At 34.8% G+C, this 23438-nt stretch overlaps 1 protein-coding gene across 2 annotated transcripts in view; it reads left to right on the forward strand.

Annotated features, from left to right (window-relative positions):
• Positions 1–23438, forward strand: part of LOC136260452 (uncharacterized) — a 61085-nt gene extending 37647 nt beyond the window's left edge. The window contains exons 20-31 of one of the 2 annotated variants that reach the window (XM_066054182.1): positions 4665–4794; positions 5271–5362; positions 6960–7065; positions 7380–7536; positions 11477–11597; positions 13035–13101; positions 13322–13413; positions 14410–14539; positions 15545–15586; positions 22659–22727; positions 23112–23184; positions 23259–23438. In XM_066054182.1, coding sequence (XP_065910254.1) covers positions 4665–4794; positions 5271–5362; positions 6960–7065; positions 7380–7536; positions 11477–11597; positions 13035–13101; positions 13322–13413; positions 14410–14539; positions 15545–15586; positions 22659–22727; positions 23112–23184; positions 23259–23296 — 1117 coding nt within the window. In that variant the 3' untranslated portion in view covers positions 23297–23438. The remainder of the gene's footprint in view (positions 1–4664; positions 4795–5270; positions 5363–6959; positions 7066–7379; positions 7537–11476; positions 11598–13034; positions 13102–13321; positions 13414–14409; positions 14540–15544; positions 15587–22658; positions 22728–23111; positions 23185–23258) is intronic. The other variant, XM_066054191.1, reaches the window with a different exon arrangement.

Raw genomic sequence — 23438 nt, forward strand, 5'->3', positions numbered from 1 at the left:
CTCAAAATTTTACCTATTATTATTTCCAGAATTTCCCAAAATTTCTCCTATTATACTTTTTTTTATTCTGGTATCTAGTCTATTATTCCATAATAATTATCATTTAGTTTCTGTATAGCTATAGTCGCTTAGTTCTCAAAATGCTGTAGTTTTGCCATAATTAATTAAAATTAATAGCTAGCCATAAATGAAGCATTCCACCTTACACATAATGGCTATGGCTATTACAACACACTTGAATAATAATAATAATAATATAGCTACATGTATTAAAGCTGTAGCTATAACTGTACATCCTAAGTTTAGTAGATAATGATATCAACATGTTTGTTGAAAGATTCAAAGAAGATATATACACTGGTATAAGATGTACCAGATTCAGATAATCATGCAGTTAAATCCCTGATGCTGTCTACAGATTGTTAACATGAAACGATCTGACTGCTCTATTAGAGTATTTGAGCATTTGTTAGAGTATATCAATCTTTTAGAGGCTTTTCAGCCTCTTTCACCCAGTACTCATATAATAATGCCAGCTATCTATCGTTCTTAGTAGCTTAGTTCTTCCTTCTAGCTAATCAAGCGAGGCACGCCCCTTATTTCCACCGATTATTTCCATGGATGTCCGATAATCCTAAAATTATTCCTGTAACCATCCTGTTATTCTGGAATTATTTTCACAAAATTGGTGACCTATTCTCTAAGTTATGCTAGCATATTAGGTGCAGGCCTAACATGTTGTTGTAATGCATGCTCTATAATTTGTTATAGTGCAGTTGTTGAAGGTTAAAAAATGACCATACCAGGAAAAAAATGGTATAAAGATAAACTTGGTATCATTAGATGCAGAATTGTCTGGAGAACAACATATCCAAAATTCTCTAAAATCCCCTTTGGGGAAAAAAAAGCTATGGACGTTTGAAATTTTATGCTAATATAGTGCAACAAGGCATTAACCTCCAAAAACTTTAATTTCATACATGTTTCTGATTATAACTTGAGATATATACCACATATCTTAATTCTGTTTTTTGTACATGGTTATGCTCATGCATCTGTACTTATTTGTACACAGGTTACCATGACAACAACCACAATTATCTTGTGATTTGTATATATATATATATATACATTAATTTATGGTTTTTAGGTGTTATCCATATCTAGTTTTATGTATAAAAGCTACTTTTGAGTTTGGTAATAATTTTGTGGTATAGATGAAAGCTCTCATTAAGCTCAACAATTCAGTCAGTAGCCCATTTTTTAAAAATGTTTTAAAATTAACATTTTTGTGATTTACTTAAAGTTTCATAAACTATTTCTAGTTTTACATACTCAAAAAAAATTACATATTTTCTGGAAGAAGATAAACATGTATTGGTCTGGCTGTTGAAGGGTGATACCCAGCAAAATGATATCATGATAAATTTGGTGTCATTAATGACATATCCAAAATCCTCTGAATTCAGAATTTTTTGTACAGTCGTTTGATTTTTAATGAAAAATTACTATATAGGAGTATGAATTAGTTATTGAATTTATAAAAGGTAGCTTTTAAAACACTCTAACCTTAACCTTATGTACATAAAATTCTATGTAAACTAGTGAAACTGCCACATGTACACCATAAGTATGACAGTTTGCATTTAGATTGAACTGTGTACATGTCTATTATTACAAATGCGTTAAAGCATGGCACAACTTAGTAAGCATTTATGAGCTCATTCCAGTATGTAACCTTCAAGTGAACCTGCAATTTAAATACCTTAACCTCAACATCAATACTTTCATGTTTTCCACCATAATATTTAGTGGGACCCCAGCAGCCAGCCTATATATGGCTACCTTAGGGCTTATACACTTTATTTGCTTCTTTGTGAGGCTGATCACAAGTTAACATACACAAGGTGAAGTTTCATTTATCATAGTTGATTTTCAACAAAGATCAATATAAACATGCTTTATCATATTAAATTTATTATTGAGAGAAAAATATTTTAAAATATTGGACTAGCGTTATTAGGTCATGCATTATTTGGTGAGTTTCTGTTTTTCATCAGAAAATGGACACGTGGGTCAATAGTGCTATAATATAGCTATAGGCTTATTATCATACCCCAACTCTCTGTATCACTGTTAGTTAGCTATATACATACAATAACTGATCTGAAAGCAGCACAACACCACAGTACTATGATCTACTTCAGATGTAACTATGTATAGTTGTCCTTTGTAATTACAGAATTTTACTAACATAAAATTAATTTTAGAAGGTTCACTACACAATCCTTAAGGATTTCAATACTACAGTAAACAAGGTAGCTGGTATATAAGTGCAGTAATCTTAAAAACTTAACTTCACATGCTCAATCTTTTTGATATTCAGACAAATAATGGTTGGCTACATCTTTAATAATGGGAAAATATTTGTGGCAAAGAAAATACAAGTGGGATGCTGATGAGAAATAGAAGTTCACTAAAACCTTACAGAATAGTTTGTCTATTTGACTGCAAAATATCCACCAAAAATGCCACAGTAAACTAGAGCACAGTTCTAGTGGCAAAGGATATGGAAATAACAGATATTTGGTTTCCTAGACCTGGCCTTTTTACCTGGTGGATTTATAAGTACTGCTCTTTATTCACACTAGGCATTGTACTTGTATAGTCTTGATCATTGTATCTAAGAGTGAATCATTCCTTGTCCATTGTACCCTAATGGCAAAATATTTGCCTCTGCGTCTACACATTATTATTAACACTTTACAGTGACCGGCACTGAAGGTCTGACAGCAACATGTACTGCAGCCTTAGGATTACCTAACCTAATTTCAAGTACTTAGACTTATAACTGATAAGGTGTAACAGAAAAGGGGCCAAAGTAAGGAAAAAATCCCTCCAACCCTAGGATTCGAACTGCAGGTCACCCAATGTCTAGTCGGGGTCTACTCAGTCTTCCTCCAGGAGGGATGGGTTTTCTTCCTTAAACCTAAAATATTCATATGCACTACTTTGTTCATTATGCTTTAATGTGGTGCACTGCCCAATAGTATTGTGTAATTTGCAGCTTTACTGTGGATATACATTTACAGTGTCAGAGCACACTTTTATACATAAATTGTGGTTTGAACCTGTAACGTGAGTTCACAATGTCATTATACAAAATACTAAAAAGAAATTTACAAAAACCACTTCTACAGATTTTAGAAATGTCTATTTTCTTCCAGAAAACATATGCAAAATATTTTTGAAGTAGAAGTATTTTTATGAAACCTTATGCAAATCACAAAAATGACCGTCGCTTACTTTTAAAACATTCTTGTTAAAATGGGCTACTGACTATGACCTGTTGGGCTTAATGAGAGTTTTCATTGACGTACCACAAAATTATTACCAAGCTCAAAACTATAGCAATTATACATAAAACTAGATATGAAAAAAACTATAAATTAATATACAAATCATGAGATAACTGTGGTTGTTGTCATGGTAACCTGTCTACAAATACGTACAGATACATGAGCATAACCATGTACAAAAAACAGAATTAAGATATGTGGTATATATCTCAAGTTATAATCAGAAACATGAAATTTAAAATTTTGGATGTTAATGTCTTGTTGCACTATTAGCATAAAACTTCAAACGTCCATAACTTTTTTTTCCCCAAGGGGATTTTAGAGGATTTTGGATATGTTGTTCTCCAGAACATTCTGCATCTAATGATACCAAATTTATCTTTATACCATTCTTTTCCAAGTATCACCCTTCAACATACTATTAACTATGTTATGTAAATATTGGATCAACTATATATAATAGTTATACGGGCACAATGTGGAGTCTATGAAATTTATAAACCTTAAGGCCCGGGCTGTAGCGCACAAGCGAAGCGAGGGCGCTACTAAGGGCCTGAGGGTTTATGAATTTCATAGACTCCACATTGTGCCCGTATAACTGCTTTAGACTCTATTTCACATTACACTCAGATTACTTACCTCATCCACGGCTGTTTCTACTGTAGGCTCGGAAAAAGCGGCTGGTTTTCTTACGATAATACTAGCGCCATGGCAACTATGCGTCCTCACGTGACTAAATAATCGCGCTCATTAAATCACTGCACGTGAATAATGCATAGCGATTGGACAAACCCGATTTTGAGCATATGTCATATTGTGCTTAAAGGCGTGGAGTGTGTTAGAAAACAAGGTGGAGTATATGAGATTTATTACCCACCCAAAACAGCCTAAATAGAGTCTAAAGTGAAGGTTATTGTCTTCTCTAGGCGACATCAATATTGGAAATCAGTAAATGACAAAATTCCATATTGGTAGTAATTTGGTACACCTAAAAATGGTTCCATCATAGTCTTAGCCATGTCATTATTGTCACTTAACAATACCATAATTTGCTTTATTTTCATGAAAAAAATTTTCATGATAAAAATTTTTGTTGTAAAAATATTTTCGTACGATTTATGTGAATGACTGCTCTGTTAGAGTAATTCGATCTTGTATAAAAATTTTCGTGCAAGAAATTCTCGTACAAGTGTTTGCATACGAAAATTATTTTACAACGGAAAAAAATTATTACGGTAGTGTAGTCACATGTGCTGTAAGATTTTCATTTATCTGTTTTATTGACGTTTGTTCAACACTTTTCAGCAATCAAAGTACAGGGAGATGGTCCAGTAGTGGTATAATACAAGATAATGATCACAGACCTCCAGTGATATGTAGGGCTACACACTTAACAAGTTTTTCTGTACTAGTGAGCTCAGTTGATGCTGATGAGGTGGGTACACTGAATTAACACTTTATCTACTGTCAAACTGTAATTTATTTGTACATACCTATTCATGCTAAATGAATATACAGTACATGTTCACAATAGTGATGTGAGATATGTGATATATATCAAAATATCGTGATAATTTTTTTTATATCATGATATGATATAGAATCTTTATATTGTGATATAAGCCAAAGTATAGATTTTAGCTATAATTAGAGAAAAATGTATCCAAGATGGCATTGTACACTGTACTTTTTTTTTGATAAAAGAGCTTGCAATGTTGTATGCTAGTCATGTACTATGTTGTATTGTACTTCTAGTACATCACTTCTACATGTGTCATCAGTGTAAATATACTAGCTGAGTGATGAGTTGCATATCGTGATATTGTATTGTGATACGTTGTGTGCAATAATCGTGATAAGAAAATATCCTATATCACACACCACTAGTTCACAACTACTTTAATTCTATAGAACTATCCTGAACTTCACATAGTCAGCTATGTTGGATGTAGTGTCTCCATTGTGTGTCTGCTGCTGACCATTGGAGCAATTCTATTACTAAGGTTAAACATGATGCATACCTTAGTTAATATAATGTATTCCACAGCTTGTACATTGTTTGCATTCATGTACCAAAAATTTAGCCAAAAACCATTTATATCTGTATACATATAAGGCATATAAGTAAACTACTCATCCGTATATACATCATTTTCTGCATAATTCTGTTTATATACATTACACAATGCACACACAAATTCTGATGTGTATCACGAAAGAAATGTCTGTTTAACAGTCAATGATTAGCAATATTTATATACCAAATATCATACTATGCCAAGACAAAATATAATTATTACTCAGAGTACTGTAGATGAATACATACTGAGATATTGAGCTTCAAACCAATTAAACTGATGCACCATTTTATTCACCTACTTGTAGAGAGTTCGAATATCTTTGTTACGTTCCACCAGACTTACATAGGTGCCAGCCACACGTGTTTGTTTACGATGCAGTATATGTGACGGATCTGTGAAAAGGCGTCTTACAGTATTTCCAGATTTCCAAATTTCCAAGTTTGACGAGTCATAACTTATCATGTGTCCACTACACAGTGCTATAGACGAAAAATAGTAGTCCAATCACCACAAAAATATGACAATTCGTGCACCCTCAACTATCAATTGCTGCCTCGAAAGTGCAGCAGCCATTACATTTCGCTTTCAGCTATTGTCGGCCCGTTACATAGCATTACAAATGAAGAAAAGTGTTAGAATCGCCTCTGCTATCAATCCAGTTACCACAGAAAATACGGACAAATGTTTACAAACATACTGTAGGGAAGCCATGCATAGTGCTACCACGAATCGACACCTTGGGCTGTCGGCAAAAAGAAATGGGACGTAAAGGAGGACAAAGGTAAGTACATGGTGCATGCATTGTATGTACTGCGGTATGCCAAATGGCACGTCTCTAGACAAAGCAACATTAAACAGTGAAAAAATCAAGCCCATATCCTTAGCCATTATTGAGATATGCTTGCTTGAAGACATCAAGCAGCAGGCAGGCAGGAAATTAGTCAGTAGAAAATTCCATTGAATAAGTTTTTTTTTTAAATTTTGCAACAATTTATGGAAGCCTTTAGGGTTGTACTGATGACACTTTTATACTTCTAACCAATACTACCAAGGTGTCAGGATGGTGTTGTAAAGCTGTGTAGTTTTGGCCAGAAATCCTAATCTCCATGATCCAGTACTACCATACTGTACGATAGGGCTATGACTATGTATGTATTATTTGTTTCATGGTGAACATTTCAAGCCAAATTCCAACCATACACATGTAGACACCAATGTAAATGAAAGCATCTGTGGTTCATTCTCAATATAATCACTGTGCATTATTGTTGATTTGTTAGCTCTTCTACTCTCTAGCACTATACAGTACAGTAATTCCAAAACTACTCACCATAAGTCACTGTATAGTATGGTAACCCATTTCTTGGATACTGTAGATAGTACTGAGACTATATAAAGAAATTTGAAAATTGTACAAACTACATGGGTTTGCTGAAGCAGTTACAATGTGTACCTCTACCAAGTACAATACTTGTAGATTTTTGTACATATTGCATTTAAATTAATTTGTTGTCATTAGGAAATCTGTTTTCAAAGCAAAGCATCACAAAGTTCATTTAAATCTCTCAATTGCTCTATTACTTGGATTGATAACATTTGTCAGTGGAATAGAAACAGCTGAGGGAGTGAGTTTATATGTACATGACAGGTGCTGATTGACTGTAGCTATAAGTACTGTAAGCTGATAAGCACGTACTTGGCATCTACAAAAACAAAATGCTATACTAGCTGCATGATTGACTGAATAATATACTTTGTGTATGGATTGGTGTTAATCTTACATTGTATATGCTTAACCAGAGTGCTGAAATAACAACATAAGAATAATTTGAGATTCTTTACGTAATATGATTGTTATTTGTGTGGTATACAAACCAGACATTTATATAGCTTTTCTAACTTATGTAGAAGTGCTCCATCCTGTATGTTATTTTTACAGTGGGGGTGCAATGTGGTTGCAATATTTCTACACTACTTTTTCCTCTCTATGTTTTGTTGGACTCTGTGTGAAGCAATCATGGTGTTTGTGCTGTTTGTTACAATATTCTACAAAGGAATTTTTCAAGATATACGTTTCTTTCTACTTCTGGGTTGGGGTGAGTGAATTTTCGTGATATGTTGTACCAATAAATCATTGAGAAGTATAGAATGAAAACTATATGCTAGGATTATATACAATATAGTTAGAAGTAGGAAGTTTGAAACAGTACAGTAATACTGTTTAGTAGGACTCTCCGCTAAAACGGATGTCACCTACCAAAATACTACCGTTAATAACCAACACAGATTCTGAAATGATATGTGACGAAAATCATCTTAAATGGAATAGTTTTAGTGCATATAGCATCAAATCTAGTTTTAAAAACCAGGGCCAGAGCCCACGGTCTGGCCATTCCAGCTTGACTGGACCACTTTTCAGCTACTTATAGAAAGATCAAGATACTTTAATAGAGCAGTCATCGCAATATAGTCTAACAGAACAGTCATCATGATATTCTAATAGAGCATTCAGTGTAGAATTAAGCCACTGTTCTAGTTACACTGATTGCTCTAAGCCACTACATCTATGTCAATTGTCTTCAGATTACTTTTAAAGTTCTAGTGAGTCATCTGCATGGCATTGATCATGTATGCCATTCGTACATTAGCAATTAAAATCAAACTTGCCTCTGTATCTCAAAGAACTGAACTTTCACTTTCAAAATCATGGATAAAATTAGATACTAGCTACGTATGAAATTGAATTAATTGGTACTGTAGCACAAAATTACAAAGATATTCCTTAATGGTAATAAGAAAGAGAAAGAGACTTTACATGTAAAATAGCCTCCAGATGCCAATTCAGAGATTCAATTTTCAAAAATTTCCTTGAAGGAGCATACACTAGCTTGGCATCCTGTAGGTGCTTAGCATGTGCAGTTGAGTATCACATAAAAGCAGATGATTGAAATATCACATCAGATCAGTGTGCATGACTATGATCATGACATATCCTGACCACTCAAAATCTCTGTGCTCAAAACAAGAACTGACAAAGCCTGATGTTTGGTCCAAAAGCCTGCCTGCTTGACTACAGTTACAAGGCTAGAGATCTAACAAAGCAACACAAGACCACCAATTCTCACCACAATAACAAATTCACCTGTGCCAACTGATGTCTACTTTTTATGCCTTACTTTCCTGAAATCTTCAATTACTATACATTATCGTCTTCTTTTTCATGCAAGCACACCATACCAAGACGTTAATTTACCATGTTGACCATTACCTTAGAGGTTGTGTTTAGATGCCACAAAATTATTTGAAGTGCTTATGCTACTGTAAGAGGTAATGCAGATACCTGTGGCTGTACTCATTATTCAATTGCATTGTGATCATGTTCTAACGTGATGAGGACATTCTACCATGTCTCTTTAAATGACAGGGCATGGTAACCACACCTCTTAATGATGTAGCTGCAATCAGCTACAGTTTTGGTGTAGAAAACAAGATTTGGTAGTCTATTGCATAGGTCACTTGAGGTTAGCAGATACTCTAATAAAGCAGTCACAGCCACACGTGTATATCATAGAGTAAGTTATGCTATAACAAAAAGTTAACAAACTAGTGTGATTAAAAATTGCCATTTCCTAAAAATAAAATATGTAGGTTTCCATTGATAAAAAGTAGTGAAACAAGAGTATGAATGATGGTATCTATGGAAATCCATACTTCAGCATATTGCACTACCCAAAGTATGAATTTCTTACATATAATTATGTACATAACTAATAGCTGCCATGGTTCATGTTTCTTATTTCACTACTCTTTGTCTCTGGAACCCTACTTCATTTCTTTGTTAATTTAATAGTTTTTAAGTAATAGTTACACAATTATTGATTACATTTATTAATTATTGATGTCACCTCAGGTTTTTAAATCCTCAAAGACACCTATTACGAGTGTCTAAGTGTTTTAGACAATGCGTAGAAGCAGTGAATTAGTGTAGAGAGTTCCCATTGTCACAACACTGAAGAAATTTCAGCAAACAAAAGATATGAGGTCGTGCATGCCATGGAACACCAAATAAAGTTGATTAAAAGTGTATGAGGCATTATAGATTTGTGTGAATGGCAGCGAATGTGAATAGCCAGTGCCAGTATGGCTGCCTAGGTCTACAGAGCACATTTTAGACCATGAACTGAATTAATGGCGTTTTTGATTAACCAGCTACCATGATGGGCTAATCCCCACTAAGCTAGACACAGATAATGGTGTACTTGAGTGTAATTTCTTTCTTACAATCGCTCGCATTTGCATCATTTCTCTTGGAGTTTACTGATGTGCTAAATACTAATTGTCCACAACAGGCTAATTACATTTAAAATTTACTGTGGGCCACATTGTAGTGGTAAACAAGTATCCTATTGAGACAGGTGTCTGGTAAGATGTCTGATACCAGGTTTCTTCACAAATAAGAGACCTCTACGCATCAAAGGAAATGCTGTATGCCATTGTCTAATTACATATACATCATTGTGAAATTTGACCACCTGATTAGCAGTGCACGGTTATTATATGCAGCTGTTGTGACTGTTTGCATATATGTTCTTCCAAACTGGCAGCATAGTGCTTATGCATTGCGTATCATTGGATTTGAATCAACTTTTCTACCGATGCAGTCTAATGGATTATATTAGCAATGATATTGCCAGCTAAAGCACACACACACATGTCAATGCACTGCTGTAGTAATATTGTACAATCAGCGATATCCGCAGTGACATTTCTTGACACTGCAATTATATTTCTTGATGTCACAACGCAAAATGTCTGCCAAAGTTAGGGGAGTTTGTACAGGGAAGTGTTGGATGAGGTAGTGTTCTGCTAATACAAATGTGTGTATTTGTGTAAACATTAAAGAAATTCATCTGCTTATGCCCAATGAGCTGGTTTTGAATTTCCAAAATACATTTACTACATCTTACCTTTATTATGTCTTGGTTCCAACTGTACACAACTACAGCTGCATGTTTATTTTGATTTCTGTAAAATAAAGTCTCTAAAGTCCCCACCACTGAGATACCCATTTTTGCAATTATGACATCATGTTATGAAAATTTTCGTCATTGCAGATATCGTCCTAGAGAATCAATAAATTGCACAGTCTTTGTTTTCAATAAAATTTACCAGTATACAGTGAAGCTATCTTAGCAGCTACCTGGTTAGAAAGGTCACCTAGCTTTTTAGAAAGACCAACTTTAAGTTACCTTAGTGAAAAAGTTAATCCACCAGTCTGAAGCAGTCACCTGTCTGTAAGGCCAAGAATTTGGCCTGAAGGCTTTTGTAAGACAGGCAGCCATACAGAACAATAGTGACTTAACACTATAAAGTAGTAATAAGATAGACCTTTTTGTGAGGTTTATCAAACCTTAGTCATTATGAACATTCAACTACAGTAACTTATATTTGTCATCATCGCTCCACCCATTAACCATAGATATACTATTAAAATGTGGAATCCACTCACTGAAGTTCTCTTCGTCACTGAATTTATCAGGGAAAATCGGTGAATGGGCTATATTCGGTCTGTTCATATTGACTCCTGCACTACCACCCTCATCACATGATTGACCATGCTGCATCTAAAAAAGAATGGCCAACAAAGGCTGAACAAAACGCGACAGATACTCGACCTTTATGGGTACTGTTAAATGAGACTTGCCACAGTACCACGATGTTGACTGGTTAAAACTTCTTGAGTCAATGTAGCGTCATATCTCTGAATCCCTCCAATGGAATAGCACTAACTATCCTGCTGACTATGCCAATGTGAGGTAGTTTGCACTTGTAATTGTAGTGAGAGATTATATCAGTGATTATAACAACAACCAGCAGACACAACTACACAATTTACAATCAAAAAAGTCTTACTTTATAGAGTTAATTAACTATTGTTCTGTATGGCTTCCTGTATTACACTTAGCCAGGTTCTATTGTATGGCACACTGTAAACTTTATTATCTCAAAAATATTTCTGTGCTTTGTTAAACATAGGTCTACCCATACCAATAGTTGCTATATCAGCTGGATTGTCTTATGATGATTATGTCATAAAAGGCACCGAATCTGTAATGGATGAGGATGGCATTAAAGCATACAGAGAAATAAATATAGCGTAAGTGCATTATATAAAAATTTGTATGTTAGATATGTACTATGGACACAAAGAACATCATTAATACCTAGTGGTGTGCAATAATAATAATAATAATAATAGAATTGTGTAATGCATATATACTACAGCATTAAGTATATGCATATTTTGGAAACTATGTACTGTATAACAGGTTATTTTTGAAGGAGTTTAATACTCAAATTATGTAGCTATACAAAAATTTAACTCTTCTAAAAGATGTTATTTATGCAGAATCAATTACACTTTTACATAGCTAAGACTGGAACTTGCTCAGTGTTCACTTCTATGTGTGGACTGAAGTCAGTGGTGAATCTAGGATTTTGAAAAGGGGGTTTCTGAAAATATATATATATATATAGTAGCTATAGAAACAATGTCCAAGAAAGTTAAGAAACAGAGAATTTAGAACTCTGAGGTTGGATTTTAGGCTGATTATAGTTAACAATCACAATAAATCCAATACTTTAAGCTATGAGATAAGTAAACTAACTGTAGGGCAAAAGTGGTAACTAAGCCATAGCTTTGATTGCTCTATTAGAGTACCTCAATCATTTTTAATGCAGTGAGGGGTAAAATTAAAGTGTTGCTGAGGGTTTAATAGCTATAATGGATGCTAGTTCAATGCATTTGTATGTACAGTATACTACTGTGAACACAGTGGTATATAGTATTTTGCTATGATGCTTATAAATGCAATACAATACAATACAATACAATACAATACAACACAATACAGCTATACAGCTTGCTATATAATGCAACATTAATAAAGCAAGTTAGGCTGCCACTGAGCTAGTTTCAAAAGGGGGTATCTGTCAAAACCGCAAAACCCACCTAAATTTGCCACTGGAAGTGTGTAACTGTTGAACTACAATTTCAATGGCATGTCATGTTATTTCAAGCCAACTGATAGTAAGTAACTTGACCCTAAAAAAGCTACTCAAGATTTCCCTCCACTCGTGGATGTGTGCAACAATTTTCTTGTCATTCATAATGCAAAACAAAATTTTCCCTAGCATAGTTGTCCATATTTCGTTGTAGTCATGATGATCCCTTATCCTTTGTATTGTTACACTTGGTTACCATCTCAATAACAGTCTGCTTGGTTAAATGTCCATTACAAAAATTATTTTTGTTGGCACTGCACATGACATTTGAGCATTCTAAAATAAAAGCTACAAAACTAGCTGCTCTTAGAAAGTCTCCCCTTCAAGATTAACCCGTTATATGGTATTGAACAAATAAGTACTCATTATTGTACTGTACTTGGATACTTTATTTTGCATAATTTCACCCTAATCCAATTGATGGTAATGTTGTTGTCTACTAGAAATGAGAATAACAACCCCCGAGCTAAAATTCAATAATTATGCCATATAAATAATTATATGTTCAGTATGGTATGTTGATTTTCAGATGCTGGATTTCAGACAAGAATGGTGCTATTTGGGCGTTTACTGGTCCTGTAATTTTAATACTTTTGGTAAGATTATTGTATGCACAGTATATCCATGCTAAAATGGCTAAACTGCAAAATGCTATCAAGAAGATACGTATGTGGGGTTTACAAGTTACAAAATCAAAGGTGGTAGCATTTTTTGGCAAGGATATAACTGCACTTTGCATTAGCAAGTCTCATAGCTGGCCTACAGCTGGCTTTCAGACTTACTTTTATCTCACTCTTTAATCATAACTTTTTGTAGATCAACATGATCCTTTTGTCATTATCAATTATGAATATATATTACTTGAGAAGAAGACATGATAACCAAAAGGCTAGATTTGAAACAGCAAAGTAAGCTTGGAATTTTACATGTTCTCTGTACTGCAAACTTCAGAATTGTAAAAAAAAACTGTAGTAAAGCACATCATGCAGTCTCTTCTCAATGGAAAATAATGCTGTATATGTTTTCTCATATAAAGACTGGACATATTCTTCCCAAACATTTTATACCTAACCTACCATGAATGTGTTTGTCAAGCAGTATTCTAACTTTATCAGAACAGATCATCATGATCCTAGAAATGATATGCAAGCTATGACAAGTAGAGTATTAGCCAGATCCTGACTCTGTTGGTTAACAGTTATCATAAGTTATACTTGTATTGTGTGGACTGCTGCCTATGTGGACACTGGAATAGATAAATACACAATGCTTCAGAAATTCGGGTGGCTCAAGAACCAACTCTGAGATGTTGCAGAAAGAGAAACAGCAGCAAAATTTAAATAGAGATGACTAGTAGTATCAATATGTATGGTTTTCATGATCACTTGTTAGTGTATATGTGCTCAAAATTGGTGGTGACAATTTAACAGTGCATTATAGGGAATTCATGCTTCACATACACACCATGCAATTGAATGTTTTGCACATACATAATAAAGTAGTCTATATACAGTAGTAATTAGTACTGTACTAGAAACATTCACATAGGAATCTGTCAGTATTAGGTTCCAGTCAATTATACAATACGGTGCAGCATAATAGGGATGAATTTTGAAAATTAAATAAAGTGTGCGTGTATCAGAATTAAAGCTATTAATGAACACAATAACTAAATCAATGGTTTCTTAGCTGTTTATTAGTACTTTACAGAAATAAGTTCAAGATAGTCTAATAAAACAATCACTTCCTCTACAGTAATACGTACAGCAGTCAGGAAATGCTTATGCACTCTAATAAAACAGTCAGTTCTTGAGATAATCATAATTTTGAAAGCATAGTTTTGGCACTGTTCAAAAGTATTATAGGTAAAAAGGTGAATATAATACTTATCATATTCTATGTAGAATACTACTATTGACTACCGCAGTACTTGTCCCATTACTTGGAGGAACTTGGATACTGGGACTGTTGTTTGTGATTGATAATGACTCTATAGTTTTAGCATGGATCTTCACTATTGTGAACTCTTTGCAAGTGAGTACACACAATACATTGATGCATCAGTGGAACTTAATTCATTGATTGTATTATTACAGGCAAACTGTTGATACTGTAATTATCAGTTAGCTTTCGCCACTAGTGACAACTCTAATCTAAGACCATGTGCATATAATTTGTTGTCATAATTACCAAGTACTGTAGGCAGAAAGGTATATATAGTTGCACCACCCAAAAATGCACCCAAAAAACTGAACTTCAAAAATTTGTGACATGAAAATTAGGTGTGTAACTTTTTTGTACTTGCTTAGTAGTAGACTTTTGATTTATGTGTAGAACAATTTGCTATATGGGAGCTTTATACGGAGATTTTCACCATTATATAAATATAAAATATTTTGTAAGTCTCAGAATATTTTCCTACTGTATAACATAGCAGCCATATCTCACTAACTATGTGCCTTAAAATGTTTTACATTTTATCACATCCACTAAAAGATATAACATTTTAGAAGATGGTGCAAAATTTAGGAAAATGTACTATGACAGTACATACTGTATATGTATACAGCATTACTTGGACTTGTCAATCATATCACACTATACCTGAACATGCATATGTAACACATGCACTAATAACATTTCATCTTTCTACCACAACAGTTATAGTGTGGGAGAGTGTATGCTCATAAATGTATAGAGAATTGAACTTAAATCAATTAAGATTTCTTTAGCACCACATCTATCTCCTGTACTGTGTATATACATACATTTGTGCCTAACTAAAGAGAGTTTAAAATATCAAGTCTACCTTCATACATACCTAAAGTATTGAAATATGTGTGTGGAGAGCTTAAAATTGTTTGAAATATTGAACAAATAGACATGTTAGTTGTGGTACAATACAGTATGTGCACCTCTCAAATTTTAATGACAGTGATGTACAATTAAAACTTTGAATGAATGCAACTTCCACTTGAACTATATATGACATAAGTACTGCACAACTACAAATGAGCTGTATGTTTCATTACTTTGTAGGGTGTGGGGATTTTCTATTGTCATGTTGTGAGGAATAAGGAGGTATATTCAATATGTGCACGTATGCAGTTATGTATTAATACCATACCTGTTTCACTGCCCATACAAAAGTCTCAATAGTAGCAGTGAAATTTATCCCTTATTTCACTGGTAGCAGTGGAAAAGTTGTAATTGCAATTTCATTGGCTAGAATTTATGTTAACAATGTAGTGCCAATTAGTGTTGATGTATGTTTAGTACATAGTGACAAATCGTGTACATAGCAACGCTAATGCACAGCATGCGTATATGTAGCGAGTATGGTATTAATTGGGAATAGCATGGGTATAGCAGTGAAATTTGGGATAAATACCACTCTTGTTGCATTGAAAATAGAAATTTCACTCGGCTTTGCCTCATGAAATTTTACCCATTTTGAATGTAACACTCATGGTATTTATCCCAAATTTCACTGCTACCTATGCTATTACTAGTATATACTAATACCATACCTGTTTCACAGCAGGGGCGTAGCCAGCCAATATTTGATGGTTGGGCATAACATCAACTTAACTACACACACAAGAACACGTTCACTTTCATGTGAGACATTATCAAATAAAAATTTGAAAAGTGCATGCACACAAGGCCTACACTACCTATGCTAGTATAAACAAATCGGCTGCTTGCATGCATGCAAAAATTTACTAGCTAGCTATATGCTATTCTATTAAACTTGTAGGGCAGGCATCCACCGACGATCGTCGTGGCCGAGCATCACGTGACATCAAACTGCTGAATCTACAAGAACCAACAATATAAACAGTTCATCACATATTTACTACAATCAACTGGCAGTATAGCTTACAGACCAACCACCACAACGATATGTAATGCATTTTAAAGTAAACGCCACATGGCCCCAAATTAAGGCCAGGGACGCTAATTTATGAACTATAATGAGTATTATCACAAATATCAACATGCCAAGAATGCTCCGTCCCAGACATATAGCAGCCAATGTACATTTTGCATGAATCTGGTGCCAACCACAACTCGGTTAATCAGTACAAATTGTGCTCGTGACACTTTATAATAATGACTTGACCTTTTCTCCATTTCCAGTCGTCTGCCATTATTGCTATCTATAGAAGAGTAGGTTTTCCCGTTTTCTTTCATCAGCAGTAAGTTAGGCTATATGGTACTTTCCTTATCAAAAAAAATACGCTTGACAAGTCCACTGAAACGAAATCTTTTGCTGCCAGCATCATCCACACTGAATCCTACTGACAATTATCGCTCACTGTGACCTAGAGATATGGTACTACGACTATAGTGTACCACGTTTGAACTCCATTTTAAATTTAAATCGCGCCAAAGAGCGTAATTATAGGGACTTCCCAAGGGATTTTCCCGTGTAATGGATCACATGATACACCATCTATCACGATCCCTTCTTCAAAGTCATGGTTCAACAAATGAGGTACACGTTTACGCTTTACAGTATTAAAGTAGGATTGTTTTGTGTGCTGCTGTGAATCCTCGCGTGAATCTTAAGCTACTTGTGATGGTTGGGCAAAAGTTTGTGATGGTTGGGCAAGAAACTGTGATGGTTGGGCAAATGCCTGCCCATGCCCACCCTTTGCTACGCCACTGTTTCACAGCCCATACAAAAATCTCAATAATAGCAGTGAAATTTATCCCGTATTTCACTGACAGCAGTGAAAAAGTTGTAATTGTAATTTTATTGGCTAGAATTTATGTTAACAATGTAGCGCCAATTAGTGTCGACGCGTGTTTAGTACATAGTGACAAATTGCGTACATAGCAACGCTAAAGTGCAGCATGCATATAATATATATACAGCTATATGCAGCGAGTATGGTATTAACTGGGAATAGCATGGGTAGCAGTGAAATTTGGGATAAATACCACTCTTGTTGTATTGGAAATGGGGATAAATTTCACTCGGAAATGGTAAATTTCACTCGGCTTCGCCTCATGAAATTTATCCCCATTTCCAATACAACACTCGTGGTATTTATCCCAATTTTCACTGTTACCCATGCTATTACTAGTACAAATTTCATGTATCTGGAATTTGGAAAACAATCCAAATCATACAAAAGGAAGTTGAGAGATAAATGGCTTTAAAAAATTCAAGCCATTATACCTTGCCTAGGATAGCAAGCACACATATAAAATTTACACAAGAGATGCGTGAATTTATTACCTTTCACCCCACCTCCACTACTTGTAGCTTGTAGAGTTTTTAATGCCAAATAGGATAGAAAATCTGAGCAATTGGACAAGCAAAGTACAGTATCACAAGTGCTTACAAAAAAGTGGAGGGTGGCAGGTAGTGGAGTGAGCAAGAGGTAGACTTCAAAATGGAGGAAGAATATGATTGAAGTCCAGACATAAAATTACAGGGCTGTGATGGCTTCTTAGTGGCAAATATGCAGCAAAATAATTATTATGTAGAAAATGTTTGACAAACTACATCAGGCCATCCCCCAGTACACCACCAATTCTTGTCAAGCCAGACTCTTTATGCAAAGTCATAAACTGCTATTAATTTTGAGCTTGCCACATCACCCAGAAAAGACATCTCTTAAAACCAACTTTGAGAATGAAACCAGTAGTATGATAGTGCAGCTATCCACTAGTGTTGATTTTACTTGATGTGTAATTTGGATTGGTTTTGTACAGTCTGGTCACATCATAGATACAATATTCATGTGACCGGATTCATGAAAAGGTACGTATGTACATTTTCACATATTTAGATTCCAGCAAACAAAATTTTATAAAAGTTGACTCCTAGTATAATTAGGTTTCCCTCTATAAGCCAAAAATGGGTCAATTTTATTTGTAAGAGAAAAATGATTTTGCAGTCTTGCAAATCCGGGATCATACACATACTGTATGGGTGGTTTCATTTTGTGAAGCAGCCACTGAAATATTTTGAAGTGACAGTTTATTTGCTTACGTATATATTTACATGCTATTAATTAATTTTCCTTAAAACTGTTGTCAGATCTTTAAGAATGAGTAAAACACAAAATAAGTATGTAAGTCCATGTTGTATGTAATTGAGCTGCTGCAGTTGGCAAAAAGACACATCTCAACCTGAAGTGACACCGAACAGTAAAGAAATCAAGCCCGTAGTTTTAACCATATATAGTCATGCTATGGTTGGCTGAAGGAATCAGCTGTCAGTTAACAGAAAATTCTTATTGGATAACCTGTAGCCATTTTTGGGCTTGACTAATGACTAATACTGTCAAACTGTTGTGAAGGGTGATATTTTTCTACTGAACTGTACTGTTCTTTTTGTGATGACTACTCTATTTTATGACTACTCTATTAGAGTAGCTCAATCTATTTACAAACTGAAAAGTGGTCAGGGACCAGCTGTACTGTGAGCTCCAGCCCTGAGTGATGAATAATTTCAATAATGGTGTTGTAGTATTGTATTAATACCACTATGTGTACTTGTTTTCTTTTATCATTATAGTACAACAATTCTTCTTGGGTGTTTACTCCATGATACAGTGACATATACACCCACCACCAAAACCAGATTAACAAGTCACTGAATCCTTAAAGTTTTAACAAGTAACTAAACAACTAAAGATCTAGGATGTGTGGAAGTGAATTTTTAAACTAATGCTTGTTATCAGAAGGTTTATTTAAGTTTCAGTACTTACTTTCAGTGAAACAAGCTCTATCAGGCCAGTATCTCTGTCACTAGCAAAAAATGCTTCCACAAGCCTAATTAATTTAGTATACAGTATTGCTATGCCCCAGAAATACCCATAAAGCCTACAGTTTTTACTGCATAGTGCAGCAGTAAAACGTGGTTCCATATTGACAGATGGAGCATGAGCATGCATGTACAGGCTTCTTTTGTCTACAAAACTTGGGAATTTTCCACCTGACTCAAACACTGTACCTACACAATATACTAGCCTTTTTCATACCCCTAGACTGACTTTCTCAAAAGCCATCAATAAGCATTCAAATTTTTGAATAATTGCCCATGAATCAAGACACACGGTAGTGTGTCGTGCGGCCCAAGAAGAACACCTGTGAGTATATTGACAGGAAGAACGAAAACGCAATTTTCGCACCTACGTAGCTCTGTGCTGCCTTGATGAAACAAGACGATTTTTGCTGTGGACACTCCCTCCAACTTCAGCACTCCACGTTCCAAATTGGAGCGAAATCGCTTCCCGCATTCCCGAGATATGCGACTTCAAAAATTGACTTAGTTTCTTCGTTTTTTTCTTCCTCTTGTCGCACACTTACAAAAACTGCTATAAATCGCGAACGCCATATCCGATTGCCTTGAAATTTGGCGCACAGAAGGAGGGTATAAAGGCGCATCTTGGTACCAACTTTGGCTCGAATACGATAAACAGGCAAAGAGTTATGAGCGATTATTCACGAACAATAACACCAATATGTTGTAACGCCTACAGGGTAAACCGCGTATAGGAAGAAGCTGAAAATCGGTGGGTGAATAGGTTAACTATTGAACCTCAAACCTTTTGTGGTTTAAAAGAAATCGAGCTAAAAGCCAGGAAGATACAACGAAAAGACCAACGGTGTATAACAATTACACAATCGAGATTAGCTAATAAAAAAAAACCACTGCTTGCCACGCCTACCAGATAAACCGCTTGGGGTAACGCTTTGAAAATCGCTGCACAGATGGAGTAATCATATTAGAAAGGATCTTCAATGGTGTAGAAGAATCAGACTTAAAGCCATGGAGTTATAACACGAAATCCAGCTTGGTGTAGCAAGTGCGAGATCGAGATACTCTAATAGAGCAGTCATCCTAATAGAGCAGTCAACCTAAAGAGAATTCAAGAGATCAGCTAGAAATAAGTAACCTGTATAGAGATCAACTACAAACAAGTCACCCTGTAGAGAGATCAGCTAGAAGAACTTACCTTGTAGGGAGTTCATGCAACTATGGAAAGAGATAGCTCAGCTAGAAGAAATCACCTTGTAGAGTTCAGCTACAAAGAAACCAGCATGTAGAGAGTTCAGCTGCAAACAAATCACCTGTAGAGAGTTCAGCTACAAACAAATCTCCCTGTAGAGAGATCAGCTAGAAGAAGTTTCCTTGTAGAGAGTTCAGCTACAAACAAATCACCCTGTAGAAAGATCAGCTAGAAGAAGTCACCTTGTAGAGAGTTCAGTTACAAAGAAACCACCTTGTAGAGAGTTCAGCTACAAACTAGTGACTTTGTAGAGACATCAGCTAGAAGAAGTTACCTTGTAGAGAGTTCAGCTACAAAGAAACCATTCTGTAAAGAGCTCAGCTGCAAACAAATCACCTATACAGAATTCAGCTACAAACAAATCACCCTGTAGAGAGATCAGATAGAAGAAGTTATCTTGTATATAGTTCTGCTACAAACAAATCACCCTGTAGAGAGATCAGCTAGAAGAAATTACCTTGTAGATAGTTCAGCTACAAACAAATCACCCTGTAGAAAGATCAGCTAGAAGAAATCACCTTGTAGAGAGTTCAGCTGCAAAGAAACCACCATGTAGAGAGTTCAGCTAGAAGAAGTTACCTAGTAGAGAGTTCAGCTACCAAGAAACCATCATGTAGAGAGTTCAGCTGCAAACAAATCACCTATAGAGAGTTCAGCTACAAACAAATCTCCCTGTAGAGAGATCAGCTAGAAGAAATTACCTTGTAGAGAGTTCAGCTACAAAGAAACCAACATGTAGAGAGTTCAGCTGCAAAGAAATCACCCTGTAGAAAATTCAGCCACAAACAAATTTCCCTGTAGAAAGATCAGTTAGAAGAAGTTACCTTGTAGAGAAGTCAGCTACAAAGAAACCATTCTGTAAAGAGATTAGCTGCAAACAAATCACCTGTACAGAATTCAGCTACAAACAAATTAGTGAAATCACCCTGTAGAAAGATCAGCTAGAAGAAGTACCTTGTAGATAGTTCAGCTACAAACAAATCACCCTGTAGAGAGATCAGCTAGAAGAAGTCACCTTGTAGAGTGTTCAGTTACAAAGAAACCACCATGGAGAGTTCTGTAATAAATATAATATTATGTATTATATATATAATTTGTACATTCACTGATAAAATCAGAAATGTTTAAAGTACATCTGCTTCATCTTTTCTTGTTCCTGTGGTAAAGAAAAAAAGATTGGTTTAAAAAGTCCCAAAGCCGGCCTATACAAAAAGAAGTGAAATCTAATCCAAAATAGCCAAGCTGTAAAAAAAGAGTGCAGCCCTCAAAAAGGCTATGGTGAAAAAAGATGTGAAATCCAAGGTGGCGGCCAAGAAATGGCTGTGATGGTAGGTTGATGGTAAAAATTTTAATAACGACAATTCAGGTGAATTTTGTGCCAAGACCACGCGGCACCATATTCATCTGAATTGTCGTTATTAAAATTTTTACCATTAACCTACCATCACAGCCATTTCTTGGCCGCCACCTTGGATTTCACATCTTTTTTCACCATAGCCTTTTTGAGGGCCGCACTCTTTTTTTACAGCTTGGCTGTTTTGGATTAGATATACCATTACCTTAAGATAATTAAACACTAGCTCATTAAATAGGTAGTTACACTTCATACAGTAGTATAAATGTCTATTGCATCTATACACATATGTATCTACCAAACAGTATCAATTTATTGTGGATAAACATATTATCATTGTACTTTATTTCTGTAACTGTAGTATTGCATATTAGTGTATACTGTGTACTGTATGCTGTAAGTGTATATGAAGTTGTATAACATTTATATTATTATTATTTATTATTATTAATTTATTATCAATTTTTGTCAATGACAGGGGTCACACAAAAGGCATATAGTGTACAGTAGAACTTTTATATATTGGACATTTCGATACCAGCTGATTTTAATTAATTTTTGTTCCTTACATGGTACTGTTGTAATGAAGTTGTCCCTTTCAGAGGTAACATTTTATTGATAGTGGTCTATGGAGACTTCAGAAACTGTCCTTATAGAGAGGTTACAGGGCTGTCAATGTACATTATCTTTTATATGGAGGGTCCTTCAAGGAAGGTTCCACTGAATAAATCTTAGTTTAATGCAGCATGTAACATTTTTACAGGTGAAAAATGTGATCAAAGAGAAGTTTAAATTATGGAAAAGAGAAAAAATGTTAAAATCATCCCTAAAGGTAGTAGTGGTAGAAGATGATTATATTTAGTAGCTACATCATTAATACTTGGTCGTATTGTAGAATACTTGTTTGTTATATTTATTTATTGTGTCATATTAATTCAGTACAATAATATTACTTTGATAATTTCTACATGTAGTACATAGCAAGTTATTGCCTTTAAATTGATATCAGGCAGAAGGGACACATTAATAGCTCCTAGTAATAAACTAATATCAAACAGAAATGGGTACAGAGAGCAACCCTTGATCTTGCTTCAAAATGAAGCATGAAACTCTTCAGCAGGACAAAAGTTTTATTTTCAATTCTTGCTACAAAATGTACTTATGTATGTGTATGTATTTTAAATGACATAAATCTTTATATGCACTTTAACCACAGAATACTACTTTACAAAGGCAAACTTTGCAATCCAACTTTATATTGCAGAACAAAGGCACTGTTTTACACACAGGTAAGATATACATGAGTGTACTGTGCACTAAACAATTGACATTGCTGAAGGTTTTATTTTTGTATATGCTGTAGGTAACTGTTCATCAAGTAAGGACAGCAATCACCACTAAACCTTGTAACTATCCATGTGATACTTTCTGCAATGCTAACATGTTGTAATTGTGTATTTGTTAAATAGCAAATGCACTAATAATGAAGCAACTTGCAAATGTACTTTAATACTTCTATATATAATTACATATATACACTATA

The sequence above is a fragment of the Dysidea avara genome, chromosome 1, assembly GCF_963678975.1.
Source record: "Dysidea avara chromosome 1, odDysAvar1.4, whole genome shotgun sequence".
Classification (NCBI taxonomy): Eukaryota; Metazoa; Porifera; class Demospongiae; order Dictyoceratida; family Dysideidae; genus Dysidea; species Dysidea avara.